This window comes from Kryptolebias marmoratus, linkage group LG5, assembly GCF_001649575.2.
Source record: "Kryptolebias marmoratus isolate JLee-2015 linkage group LG5, ASM164957v2, whole genome shotgun sequence".
In the NCBI taxonomy this organism is placed as follows: Eukaryota; Metazoa; Chordata; class Actinopteri; order Cyprinodontiformes; family Rivulidae; genus Kryptolebias; species Kryptolebias marmoratus.
The window spans coordinates 16,885,942-16,898,350 of record NC_051434.1 but is presented as its reverse complement, the minus strand read 5'-3'; the positions used below and the strand labels follow the sequence as shown (position 1 = coordinate 16,898,350).

Genomic DNA, 12,409 nt, shown 5'->3' with positions numbered 1-12,409 from the left:
GGCTGTAACTTTTAGTGCTCCTCAGCTCTGCAGCATTACTTCAGCTGACTGGTTACCATTGATCGTGTTGGAACACAAACATTTTCCAGGAAAACTTCAGTTTTTTGGGGTTTTTGTGAATTTGGCTTTGGCGTGACCCACCCACCTTATGAACGCGACTGAGGGCGCTCGTTCATGGAGACATGAACACCTGGTGGTGTGTTTTTAACAAAGCCAATTGTTTCCAAAGGGCTGTTTATCAAGGTGTTAGTCAAGCATCATTACGAGTACACTGCAAGTTTTGCTCGAGTCCAAGCCTTTCATATAATCAGCATTTTAGCTGGAGTTCAGAAGGATCAAGTCTCCTTCAGTCTGAGTCACAATTATTTTCACTCATTTATCTGTATAAAAGCAGCAGGTGGAACACTGTTTCACAGACTTCATTGGCTAAGAGAGAGTTTATCTTACAAACTGTGGAAATGGTTTATCTAACATGTGCAATGTTTGTTCTGGAAATAAAGAAGTAAACAGACATGTTTTTTATTTAAGGGTCAGGTGACTTATTTGAATTTCTTATAATTCATACAGATTATGAATGTAATAAATAATTATCCCTAATAAAAAATCAATATATTCCTGTCATTTCTCAGCATATGATTATCTTGAAACTCTATAATGAAATGTGGCAGATATATATTCCTTTAAAGAATTTTAGGTCTTTAATTCAATGTAATATTTGCGATCCCTAAACTAAATTATAACTATAAAACAATCCTGTTTGTTTCCAGGTTGCTCCAGCGGATTCAGAGCAGCGAGTCCTTCTCCAACCGTAACAGCAGCAGCGGCGGTGGCGGCGGCAGCGGCAGCGGCGGCAGCAGCAGTAGCAGCGGTGGCGTTTGCAACTCCGACACCCAGGGCCTGGTGCCGCGGATCACGCAGCTGCTGGACAAGCTGCACTCCACCCGGCAGCGTCTGCACCAGGCCTGGCACGTCCGCAAGCTGCAGCTGGACCAGTGCTTCCAGCTCCGCCTGTTCGAGCAGGACGCAGAGAAGGTCTGTGCGGGATTGGGAACAGGATGTTGTTCAGTGTGAGCTGGAGGTAATCTATAACTGCAGATGGTGCCCGGCGTGGGGCAGGCAGCTGTCAATAATAAAACCTAATTACAGCCACAGAGAGGCATTGATTGAGACTGTTTGTGGAGACCACATGGACTAAATTTAATATTTTCTTTATTTTGCCCTTAAACAATAAAAAGAAATGAGAGAAATTAAAATTAATCAAATTAAAATGCTAACTAAAAGCCAAAAGTAGCAAAATTCTAACTAAAACTCATAAATTGCTAGCTATGAGAGGCAAAATACTAGCTAAAAGACAAAAGTAACAAACCAGTAACTAAAATGAACAAAACACTAGCTAAAAGCTAAATGGAACAAAATGCTAGATAACAGCAAAATGTTTGATAAAACGTACAAGTAGCAAAATGCTAGCTCTAAGGTGAAAGTAGCAAAACGCTAACTAAAATGAACAAAACACTAGCTAAAAGTAGCAAAATGCTAGGTCAAAGTGCCAAATCACTAACTAAAAGTTCAAATTAAAATGCTAACTAAAAGCCAAAAGTAGCAAAATTGTAACTAAAACTCTTAAATTGCTAGCTATGAGAGGCAAAATACTAGCTAAATGCTAAAAGGAACAAAATGCTAGATAAAAACAACAAAATGTTTGGTAAAACATACGAGTAGCAAAATGCTAGTTAAAAGTATTTAAGTGCTAACTAAAGTAGAAAAATGCTTTTTAAAAGCTAAAAGATTGACGTAGCCAAAGGCTTGCTAAAATAGTAAAATGTAAGATAAAAACTCAACGTAACATAAGAAGTATGCTGAAGCAGACATCAAAGAAATTAGAGATCGATCTTCATGTATTTCTGTGAGGAAATAAAGTAAATAAAGGTAAATCTTTTTAAAAGCACAAAAGTTACAAACACAAAGTTGTAGCTGGAATGTCCTGAACAAACTGAACATTTTAACTTTTTGTCAGCAAAATATCACAAACTATAGAAAAGTGGTTAAATGTCATACAAGGTACGACAGAAAAGACAAAGGATAAAGAGAAACAGGATAACTAAACGCCGAGTCTCCATTCACACAACAAAGACTCAAAAGCTTCAACTTCCACAGCATCCCAGAATAAGAGGCAGTGAGATGGGTGATCGTTATTCAGGTGCACGGCTGCCACCCAGTCAGCTCAGGCAGGCGATGACAGCTGCGGCACCAAATAGAAAGAGACAGGGAGTGAAGCTCGGGGATCCACGTTTGAGTGAGGAGAATAAAATAGCAGGCTGCAGTGAGGGAGCGAGCTGAGGAGCGAGCTGCAGTCCTGGATTCACTGCAGCAGTACGAGCTTGTTGCTAGGACACCACAGGCCACAAGTTGTTCTCCAGGAGAGCATGAGAGGATGCTCTTAATAGAGGCAGTCCGTTTCTCTGTTTCCTGGCCTGGAGAGATGACAGCTCTGTGAACACTGTTGCACGCACACACACACACGCTACTCACACGAGTCCCCGCTGTGTGTTTATGTGCAACTTAAACGTCTCAAGATGAGCTCATACATGTGTTTGTGCGTGTTTGCGTGTTTTATTGAGGCTCGCTAACTTTTTTTTTATTTAATTTTTTTTTATTTTAACGTGTACATTTTGCATCTTCCTGCCTCAGATGTTTGACTGGATCATGCACAACAAGGGTTTGTTTCTGGCAAGCTACACAGAGATTGGCAACAACCACCCCCACGCTGTCGAGCTGCAAACCCAGCACAACCACTTTGCTATGAACTGCATGGTAAGATGCTTGCGCACACACAGATGTGCAGCGAGAAGCAACACATTTCCGCCCACTTGGACTCAAGTCCATGCCCCGAACAGTTTAATCATATAGTCATTGCACTTAGCATCAACCTCTAGTACTGTGTTTGAGTGTTTGTTTAGAGACGCCTATGCTTCGGTGCACATTTTCTGCATAATCAGAGCAACACAACTAGGTATTAAGTAATCCTATTCTCTATCCACAGTTGGCCTTACATAACTATTATGAAACTGTTGAGGCAAGGATTTTATCTAGCTACTCGAGTTTCTGTCCAATGATGAGAACAATGGCTGATGCCGTTTGCCTCACTCTCCCCTGTTTTTTTAAAGCTCCAAAGTTTGTTTACCTTTTCACTATATTGTTTGCTTTTGAACGAATCCTTACACAGTTTGTCCTCAGCGATGATACCTCTTTCCCTCCTGTGTCCTGCCGCAACAGAATGTGTATGTAAACATTAATCGGATAGTGTCGGTGGGCAGCCGGCTGCTGGAGTCGGGTCACTACGCCTCTCAGCAAATCAAGCAGATCTCAGGCCAGTTGGAGCAGGAGTGGAAGGCCTTCGCTGCTGCGCTGGACGAACGTAGCACGCTCTTAGAGATGTCGGCGAGCTTCCATCAGAAATGTGACCAGGTAAATCTGCATGAACATTTTTATTTTTTTGCCCTTTAGTGTTATACTACATAACAACAGAAAAAGGGGTTCCATTTTTGTTTTCTAATCTATAGTTTAACACACCCAAGCTTCCTATAAAAAGCCTTATTTTTAGGCTTTAGCTTATGTTTCATATACAAAATGATACCCTCACTATAGATCTCTAAATATAGCCTGAAAAATAATAATAATATTGTTCTCATAATACAGTATGTAACAAAGGGGGCTCTGGCCTTTGCTGTTTAAGCTTTTACATCATAGATCTCTCTACTTACTGAACTTAGACACACTGAGGCCTGAATTCACTAAGGCTGTACAGCGTGTTTTTTGGCTGGTTAAATGCACATCATTTGCACCCGCTATTTGCTCTTTGTATTCACAAAACAAATAATGCTCATGACCAGGACAGGAAGAACCTTTGCTGCTGATGATATGGCACGACACAAATAGATATGGCACTTTTTTGATAAATTATTTGTCGGCACAACAATATTTGACATATCACTGGAAGAGGGGTTGAATTATCCCTTTTCTGACATGCTTGCCCTTTTTTTAAAAGCAACAATGGAGTGGATTGCTCCTTTACCGCAGTTTCTTTTCCTGAAACACAATTAGCACCATGTCAAGAGTCTGTAAATATTCAATGCTAACTTTAAATGAACATTTATGTGTTCCTTCAAACACATGTATAAACATTTAAATGTGCGCAGAGAAACATGGTTTGAGTTGCAGTGCAGTTTGAGGCGCACATCTCCCTTTGCAAGGGCTTAGAGAATTTGATAGATACAAAAAAAGTTTTCTCTCATAAAAGACGAACGGTAACTTGGTGAACTCAGGCGTAAGTGTGTTACTACTTTTAAATACCGTTGATTCGGGCTAAATCAGGTTGGTGTGCTGTTTCAGCCGGCTGAGATGCTTTATGCATTTCATGGGTTCAAATAAATTCTAATGCACATGCTTAAGAATTTAGCACTTGAACAAATCGGAATATTAATTTTAATTGGCCTGACTTGTATAAAGTTTTTTTTGTAGCACCCTAGTTTTCTTTCCCCACACAGACCCATAAGTTTGATTCAAATCTCTCAGTATGGTACTCAGTCTGTATTTTGGTGACAGATTTAAAAGGCAAAGGTTGGATAGAAATTATTTTAAGCCTTTCTTATTTCTCTGAAGCTAAATGCGTTGTTTTCCATCCCTCACGCAAAAGGAGAGGTGTGGGGGTTCACTGTGGGGTCAATAAATGGCTCAGATTTTCATGAATAATTCTTCTGAAAAAGTCTAACAATCATCTCAGTAATGGCAAAGAAAATAGTCTTGAGGGAATGTCTTCTATAATTTGCTGACTAAAATGTGACTCCTGGGAAGATCACCGTCTGAAAGCATGTGTGGTCTTCTTCCTCTGCAGTACATGAGTAATGTGGACTCATGGTGTAAGGCGTGCGGCGAGGTGGACCTGCCCTCCGAGCTGCAAGACCTGGAAGATGCGATCCACCATCACCAAGGCCTTTATGAACACATCACTGCTGCCTATTCGGAGGTAACCCTACACACTGTGCTGTAGAGCTAAATTGTGAAGACATGAGAAGTATTTCTATTGAAACCTTTATGACTGGGATATGTAAAAGTTGGCATTAAGTTCGTTTCTTGATGTTCAAAGTTAGTGTAAACTGGCAACTGTCCACATAATAAACTTACTTTTCCATTTAGGGATGCACCGATACCACATTTTTTCAAACTGTTATTACAAGTTTAATTTCTTTCATCAGGTGATTTATATGTTTATAGGCATTTTTTACATTGAAAACAATGGAAATTAAGGCGATAGACAGAGTTTTTGTCACACACAGACATGGAGAGATAGCAAAGAAAGCATTAGCCTAGCGTAGCCCCTTCCTCAGACATCGTGTTGGCAGCTGCTACTCATTAAGTATCTCGTTAAGCAGACTTTCAATGACCCAAGATGGAAGACTCTGATAAAGAGTCAGTTTTGGCCATATCCACTCTCTCCATTTTGCCTCTTCTCCTCAGAATGGTGTAGTTTGATGGTGACGGCCGGCAGGGCGTGGTCAGACCTGTCGGCTCGGCTTTCCCAGGCCGATGACTCAGCCGCTGCTCTCATGCTTTTCAGGAGTTACCTGATTTATGATAATAATGCTTCCTCGCTGACATGCCACGTTAACGCCCCCAAACAGAGATAGGGGCAGCGATAGTCTGTTCATTTAATGTTCATTTTTAAATACCTCCACAAGGCTGCTTCTTCTCCTTGTGGTGGTTAGCGAACAACTTCATGGTGCATTACTGCCACCAACTGGTATGGAGTGTGGATTAGGAAAGCCAACTACCGCCACACAGCTGATATTGCTCCTCTACCACCTGACTGCTCAATTAAGAGGCGACCGTCGCGCTGCGGTATCAACACGCTTTTATGAGTAAAAGTACACACTCTCGGTGTGAGGCCGACACTGTCATCGGTATCAGTGCGTCACGATTTGCTGTGAATAATTCTGAGTGAAAATGTTTCTTCAGGTGAGCCAAGATGGAAAAGCTCTGTTGGACAAGCTGCAGCGACCTTTAACCCCAGGCAGCACGGACTCACTGACAGCATCAGCGAACTACTCCAAGGCAGGGCACCACGTCCTCGACATCATCCACGAGGTTCTGCATCACCAGAGACAGCTGGAAAACATCTGGCAGCACCGAAAAGTGCGGCTGCACCAGCGGCTGCAGCTCTGTGTCTTTCAGCAAGACGTCCAGCAGGTACACACACACACACACACACACTCTAGGCTGTTTTTATGCTGCTTATCTGCATCCAAACTGTGTAATTTTAGGGTCATTTTTATTGCCGAGTCTTCTCTATAAAACACACGGGTTAGGTAGTAATTTGAAAATAACAGGTTAGCGTAGTGGGTGGAAGAATTTTAACTTAATAGATGGTTTGTTTGCAGCCGCAGTCATATTTCCTGTGAAGATATCCTGCAGGAACTTTCACTGCTCATGTGACGTTTTGGACGAGAATGTTGGATAATTTTTTGAAAAGTAAAGACTTTCTGCAGATTAAAAGCTTGATTAATAAGCAAAAAGCAGGAGCATGCCACAATCAAACAGTCCAATACGATAATACTGTTGCTGTCCAAAAATTATGGGCATTCCTGAGCGTGTTGACATGGCAACTGTTGCTGCGGTAACTGAACTGGGTCATATGTCCGTGCAGATGGTGTTTATCCATTCTTGCTATGAAGGACAAAGTGCAGAAAAGGCGGTTTTGCGAAGGCAGGCTCAGTGAAATGCATCCCACAATGCGAATCATTATTTATGTTATCGCTTTGCTGTTACACAATTTTACTTAGGATAAACACTTGTGGCGCGGCTCCCACCTCGGAGCGCCCGCTTGTGTTTGCCCAGTCCTCGGTGTCTGTCTCACTTGTTTTTTTTTGTTTTGTTTTTCCTTTGTCGCAGGTTTTGGACTGGATAGAAAACCACGGCGAGGCCTTCCTCAGCAAGCACACAGGGGTGGGAAAGTCCCTCCATCGAGCACGAGCTCTACAGAAACGCCATGAGGACTTTGAGGAGGTGGCACAGGTAGCCGGGTTCCTTTTACTTCCTGTCAGGGTTATACGACAGCATATTAGGGTGACTCGAAGGAAAAAAAAACTGAAGATGTTTTTAGTTTGTTTCCGAGTTGGAAGAATCAAGTTGAAATGTTGAGATAAAAGTCAAAATGTTAGGAAAACACAGAAATGTTAGAATAATTAACTGGGCTCCAACAAACTGGTTATTGGCATTTATGAAGGAGTCTCTAGAACGAGTAGGCAACCATGGTCCTCGAGGGCTACTATCCTGCATGTTTTACTTGTTTTTCTGCTCCAACACACCTGATTTGAATCAGTGGCTGATTAACAGGTCTCTGCAGAACATGAAGAGGTAATTTAACCACTGAATCAGGTGTGTTGGAGCAGAGAAACAAGGAAAACATGCAGGATAGTGGCCCTTAAGGACCAGGATTGCCCACCCCTATAGAATGTCTTGAGATGTTTGCGGGGTTTTCAGCTTCCTTACTTGAGGCGTAAGCATGCAGTTTTGCGAGCCATGAATACAAAAATAAGCCATGATTTAAAAAAACTGGCAGTTCCAAGCATGGCCACAGGGTTTGTTGCAAACACTCAAAGCTCAGTGAGATTAAAGAGAAAAATCTGTCGATTTTCTTACAATTTATTGTCAGCCAGTGAGATACCACCTATGATGTTTCAAGACTGAGCCCAAGGAAGCAAACCCCGTTGTGTTCCTGAACCCAACTGTATTTGTTCTCCTTCTCCCCCCTCCCCGCTTTCGTTGTCCTCTCGATCTAATACACGTCCTCCTGCGTCTGGGGTCTCTGCCGTAGAACACGTACACCAATGCCGACAAGCTCCTGGAGGCGGCCGAGCAGCTGGCCCAGACGGGAGAGTGCGACCCAGAGGAGATCTACCAGGCCGCCCACCAGCTCGAAGACCGGATCCAGGACTTTGTTCGCCGCGTGGAGCAGCGCAAAGTCCTGCTGGATATGTCTGTCGCCTTCCACACGCACGTCAAGGAGGTGGGCAGGGGGTGGAGGGGGTGACGTAATGCTGAAGAGGATGGTGGGCTGTGTGCTTGTGTGGATGAGAGCTCTCACAGACATTTTTAGCATTAGGGGATTAATCACAGATGAAATCAAGTGTTGTGCATATTTTATAATTATTCCAAAGATGGACATTTGTCAAACTGGGGATGTTCTTTTGGTGGTTTAGAGTGGGAACTTTTTAGAACAACATTTAAGTAAGGGTACCTATTATAGTAAAGCTTCTGTGACTGTGTGTAGATGTCAAAGCAGTGGCTGATTGGAGTAACAAACTGAATCACGGAACAGCAATTACCACAAAAACTACCTACACTATGAAAACACAATGATCTAAGCCAGCTGTTAGACAGAACACGACCTGATCTCTTCCGTGTCCTCCACCCTTCCCTCCAGCTGTGGACGTGGCTGGAGGAGCTGCAGAAGGAGCTGCTGGACGATGTTTACGCCGAGTCTGTGGAGGCCGTCCAGGATCTGATCAAACGCTTCGGCCAACAGCAGCAGACCACGCTGCAGGTCACCGTCAACGTCATCAAGGAGGGGGAGGACCTCATCCAGCAGCTCAGGTGCAGAGACGTTGTTATTAGTTTTCTGACATACAGTGAAAAGTCTGTTGATTGTAAAAGCAGTCGGCAAAAGTTTCTCTCTTTAGTTGTATAGAGCTGCTGAATAAAACAACATTAAAATCCCTTCAGCTACCAGTAATCAATGATAGAGCTTTGCTTCAACAGATTGCAGTCATGAATAAATCACTACAAAGAAAAACAGCTTTTTATGTTTGCTTCTTCAGTATGAACACAGAAAAATGGACATTTTGAAGGGTGTCGATGTAGCAACAGCCTAAATTTGGGGTGACCACACATCTGTGTCCATCACTCCCTGATAGCACTTGTAATAAGACAGGCAGACAGAAATGCAGAGTAGAAAGTAGGCCTCAAACAGTCGCTGTGGGGTGAAAATTTGCCAAAAAACCTAAAACTTAAATTGCAATTGTTAGCAAGTTAGAAATTTCAGAATGCCAGTTCAGTTTCTTGTTTTTTTGTGCAAACGTCATCTTTGCTGCTACTAAAAGTCATAGCCCACTGTTCCCAATTGAGCCACACATTTTGATGTAATTTCTTGTTTGTTTTTCTTCCCAAAGCTGCAGGAAGAGAAGTGATGTGAAAATTGCGGCAGAGTGGAAGAATAGCGGCTGAATAGTAATACGGGTGCTTATGCAACAATAAACCTGTAAACAGAGCTAAATATATGCAATGAAAAAGTCTGTCTGTATAATTTTGAAGACACTAATTATGTGTATAAAAAGAGAAAGTTGTGAGGAAGAGAGGAGGTGTTAGAGGGGTGGATGCAGCTGACCAGCGTTATTTTTAATGCAGAGGATGCTTCGGCGCCTTTCTTCCCGTCTCTGCCACCTTCTCTCTGGTGTATCAACACCACAGCGGCTTCTTACATAAGTCTGCCTTTATCGAGGCGCGTTTTAATTGCGCGGCGGTCGCTCCGGGAGGGAGCGGCAACTCTGCGCGCCTTCTGTGTGCGCGGTAGCGAGCTGTGCACGCGCGCGCACGCCGTCGTCAACGTGCATTCCAGCGTGGGGGTGGATCTGCCGTGCTGATTACCAAACCCGGAGCTAATCGGGAGCCCACCCACCACCTCACCTGCACTGTCTGAGCTTACTCAGAGCTGGCCTCCGGTGAACTCGCTCGTGTCTGAACGTCGATGCATGCATGCGTCTGATTGGTGAATCAGAATCTGTACACAGTGTCCCGTCTCCCCCACTTGTTTTTTTTTTTTCTTGATATCTGTTGTGGTTTTTATGCATGTTATCGCCTGCAGCCGAAGGCCAAAGGTTAAGAATGTTTTTGCCCATTTTTGTGTGCTTTTTTTGTCTGCCGCTTTAGCAAAATATCTCATTATCTCAAAGTGTTAATGAAGAACTTATAAAATAATTAAGGGGAAACTTTTTAGATCGATTTTGATCTCAAAACTTTTAGGCCAAAATTGTTTCTTTCCATGTTTGAATCTTCTGCAGGTTATTCAACACAGCAGCTTTTAGAACAGCTGACAAAATGCCCAGCACTGACTTTTATAACTGTTTGTTTTTTCCCCCCTAAGCTCACAGTGCTGCAGCCCACAGTTCATCGCCTAATTGTGTGTGTGTTTGTGTGTTTCAGGGACTCCGCCATCTCCAGCAACAAGACGCCCCACAACAGCTCCATCAACCACATCGAGAGCGTCCTCCAGCAGCTGGACGAGGCCCAGGCGCAGATGGAGGAGCTCTTCCAGGAGAGGAAGATCAAACTGGAGCTCTTCCTGCAGCTCCGCATCTTTGAGAGAGATGCCATCGACGTGAGTGCCGGAGCTAAATTATGCGCCGCACATAAATGGTGGATTTTTCAAAAGGAACTTCATACTTTAATTTTGCATCTGGAGGCCGGCCACTTCAAAGTTTTTGAAGCTGGAAGCGAGAGTATAGTGTATGAGACTGTTGTTGTGTGTGTGTGTGTGTGTATTAACGTGCGCGCAGCTCTCACACACACTCGCTCAACCTGCGTACTCTGCCTGCAGGAGTCGGCACATGGCATGGCAACACTCCTATCTCCATTTACTGTTTTAGTTATCAGTGTCAGCCTTTCTCCTGTTAAACTTAGTTTCTAGTCAGAAACAGCAGATATGTGCTGTAATACAGAATCATTTCAGTGGAAGAGAAACTAACTAAAGACACCATAATGGGTTGAAGAACAAAACTTTTACTGATTGATTTTATTAAGGTTGACACTATTTGACTTAAAAAGATCTTTAGAGGCCAGCAGTAAGTTGGTTTTAGTGGTGTGTCACCTGAAGGGGCTTCCCATTGGCTCAACCTCCCTCCAACCAACCAACAAACGAACAGAACACCCACCCCGGGTGACGGACCTCCTCACCTTATTTCTAAAGCTGAGCCCAGCCACCCTGTGCAGGAAGCTCATTTCAGCTGCTTGTATCCAGGATCTCGTTCTTTTGGTCATGATCCAGATCTCATGACCGCAGCCCCAGGAGCCAAGGCTCAAACACCAGGGGCTCAGTAAGGTTCTCCTGGCTCCAGGAGGGAGCACCAGTTTCCTTGATCCAGGCAAGTTTGCCTGCTTTGTGTGGTGCTCCTTCATCAAGGTCTTTGAATGACTCTTAGTCTAACACTTCCCCTGAGGCCAATTAGCCGTAAGAGACCCTACCTGGGTCTAATGCCTCGGATGGTGTAGCTGCAGGATCATGGGGGTACTCATACCCCTCCAGTTTTGTTAAGGAGGGGATTCTGCAGAGGGGCTGGCCCGACCTCTGATTCTTCACTTATACACACTTAAAAGCATTTCTTTATTGTATTTAGTGTGGTTATAATAAAAGGTGGCTTGTTTCAAAAAGAAATATCTACAGCAGGGGTGTCCAACCCTGGTCCTCGAGTTCCACTATCCTGCATGTTTTACGACTACTTTACCTGTTTCTCTGCTCCAACACACCTGATTTGAATTAACAGGCTTCTGCAGAACATGAAGAGGTGATTTAACCACTGAATCAGGTGTGTTGGAGCAGAGAAACAAGGAAAACATGCAGGATAGTGGCCCTCAAGGACCAGGATTAGACACCCCTGATCTACAGTGATAGCGTGACGTCCTTAATTGTGCTAAATGCAGCGCAGATTTCTACCTTTGGTGTTGTTTCAGAATGTCAGCGTGATTCTGCGAACATTGTCCTTCCCCAGATCATCACTGACCTGGAGTCCTGGAACGAGGAGCTGACGGGCCAGATGAACGATTTCGACACCGAGGACCTGACGCTGGCCGAGCAGAAGCTGCAGCACCACGCTGACAAAGCCCTCACCATGAACAACCTCACCTTCGACGTCATCCACCAGGGGCAGGAGCTGCTGCAGTATGTCAATGAAGTCCAGGCCTCTGGTGAGCAGAGACCCAACAAATGCAGCTCGGGTTGTTGTTTAGCTTTCAGTTATGTTTAATTTCCTAACATTAGCTCCGGCTTGACGCGGCTCGTGTTCGCTTTCTGCCGCACAGATTTCTGTGTTGGCGACATGAGTTTTTTCTGTGTAGGTGTCTCGGGTTGATTCAGTCAGAGTTTGTGATGAGAGGCTCCCACTCACCAACTATAATAACTCACCTGCGAACTCAGAATGCTAATAGGTCTCCTGTGAAACCACACAAGGAATAGTTATGTCATGCATTAAACACAGAGAGTGTTAACATGGAGATAAACGTGCTTTTCCAGATTAATCCAAAGTGCGATTTTGTCAAGATCAGTCTCTTTGGGATTTAAGGTTAATTAAAAACCCAAAGTAGG

At 43.7% G+C, this 12,409-nt stretch overlaps 1 protein-coding gene across 7 annotated transcripts in view; it reads left to right on the top strand.

Annotated features, from left to right (window-relative positions):
- The window catches only part of LOC108238707 (triple functional domain protein), a 91,129-nt gene that overhangs the window by 47,908 nt on the left and 30,812 nt on the right, over positions 1-12,409 (top strand). For all 7 annotated transcript variants that reach the window (XM_017420978.3, XM_017420974.3, XM_017420972.3 and 4 more), the window contains 10 exons: positions 768-1,032; positions 2,689-2,811; positions 3,274-3,465; positions 4,892-5,023; positions 6,013-6,243; positions 6,946-7,068; positions 7,871-8,062; positions 8,480-8,649; positions 10,255-10,429; positions 11,817-12,012. In XM_017420978.3, the coding sequence (XP_017276467.1) occupies positions 768-1,032; positions 2,689-2,811; positions 3,274-3,465; positions 4,892-5,023; positions 6,013-6,243; positions 6,946-7,068; positions 7,871-8,062; positions 8,480-8,649; positions 10,255-10,429; positions 11,817-12,012 (1,799 nt within the window). The remainder of the gene's footprint in view (positions 1-767; positions 1,033-2,688; positions 2,812-3,273; positions 3,466-4,891; positions 5,024-6,012; positions 6,244-6,945; positions 7,069-7,870; positions 8,063-8,479; positions 8,650-10,254; positions 10,430-11,816; positions 12,013-12,409) is intronic.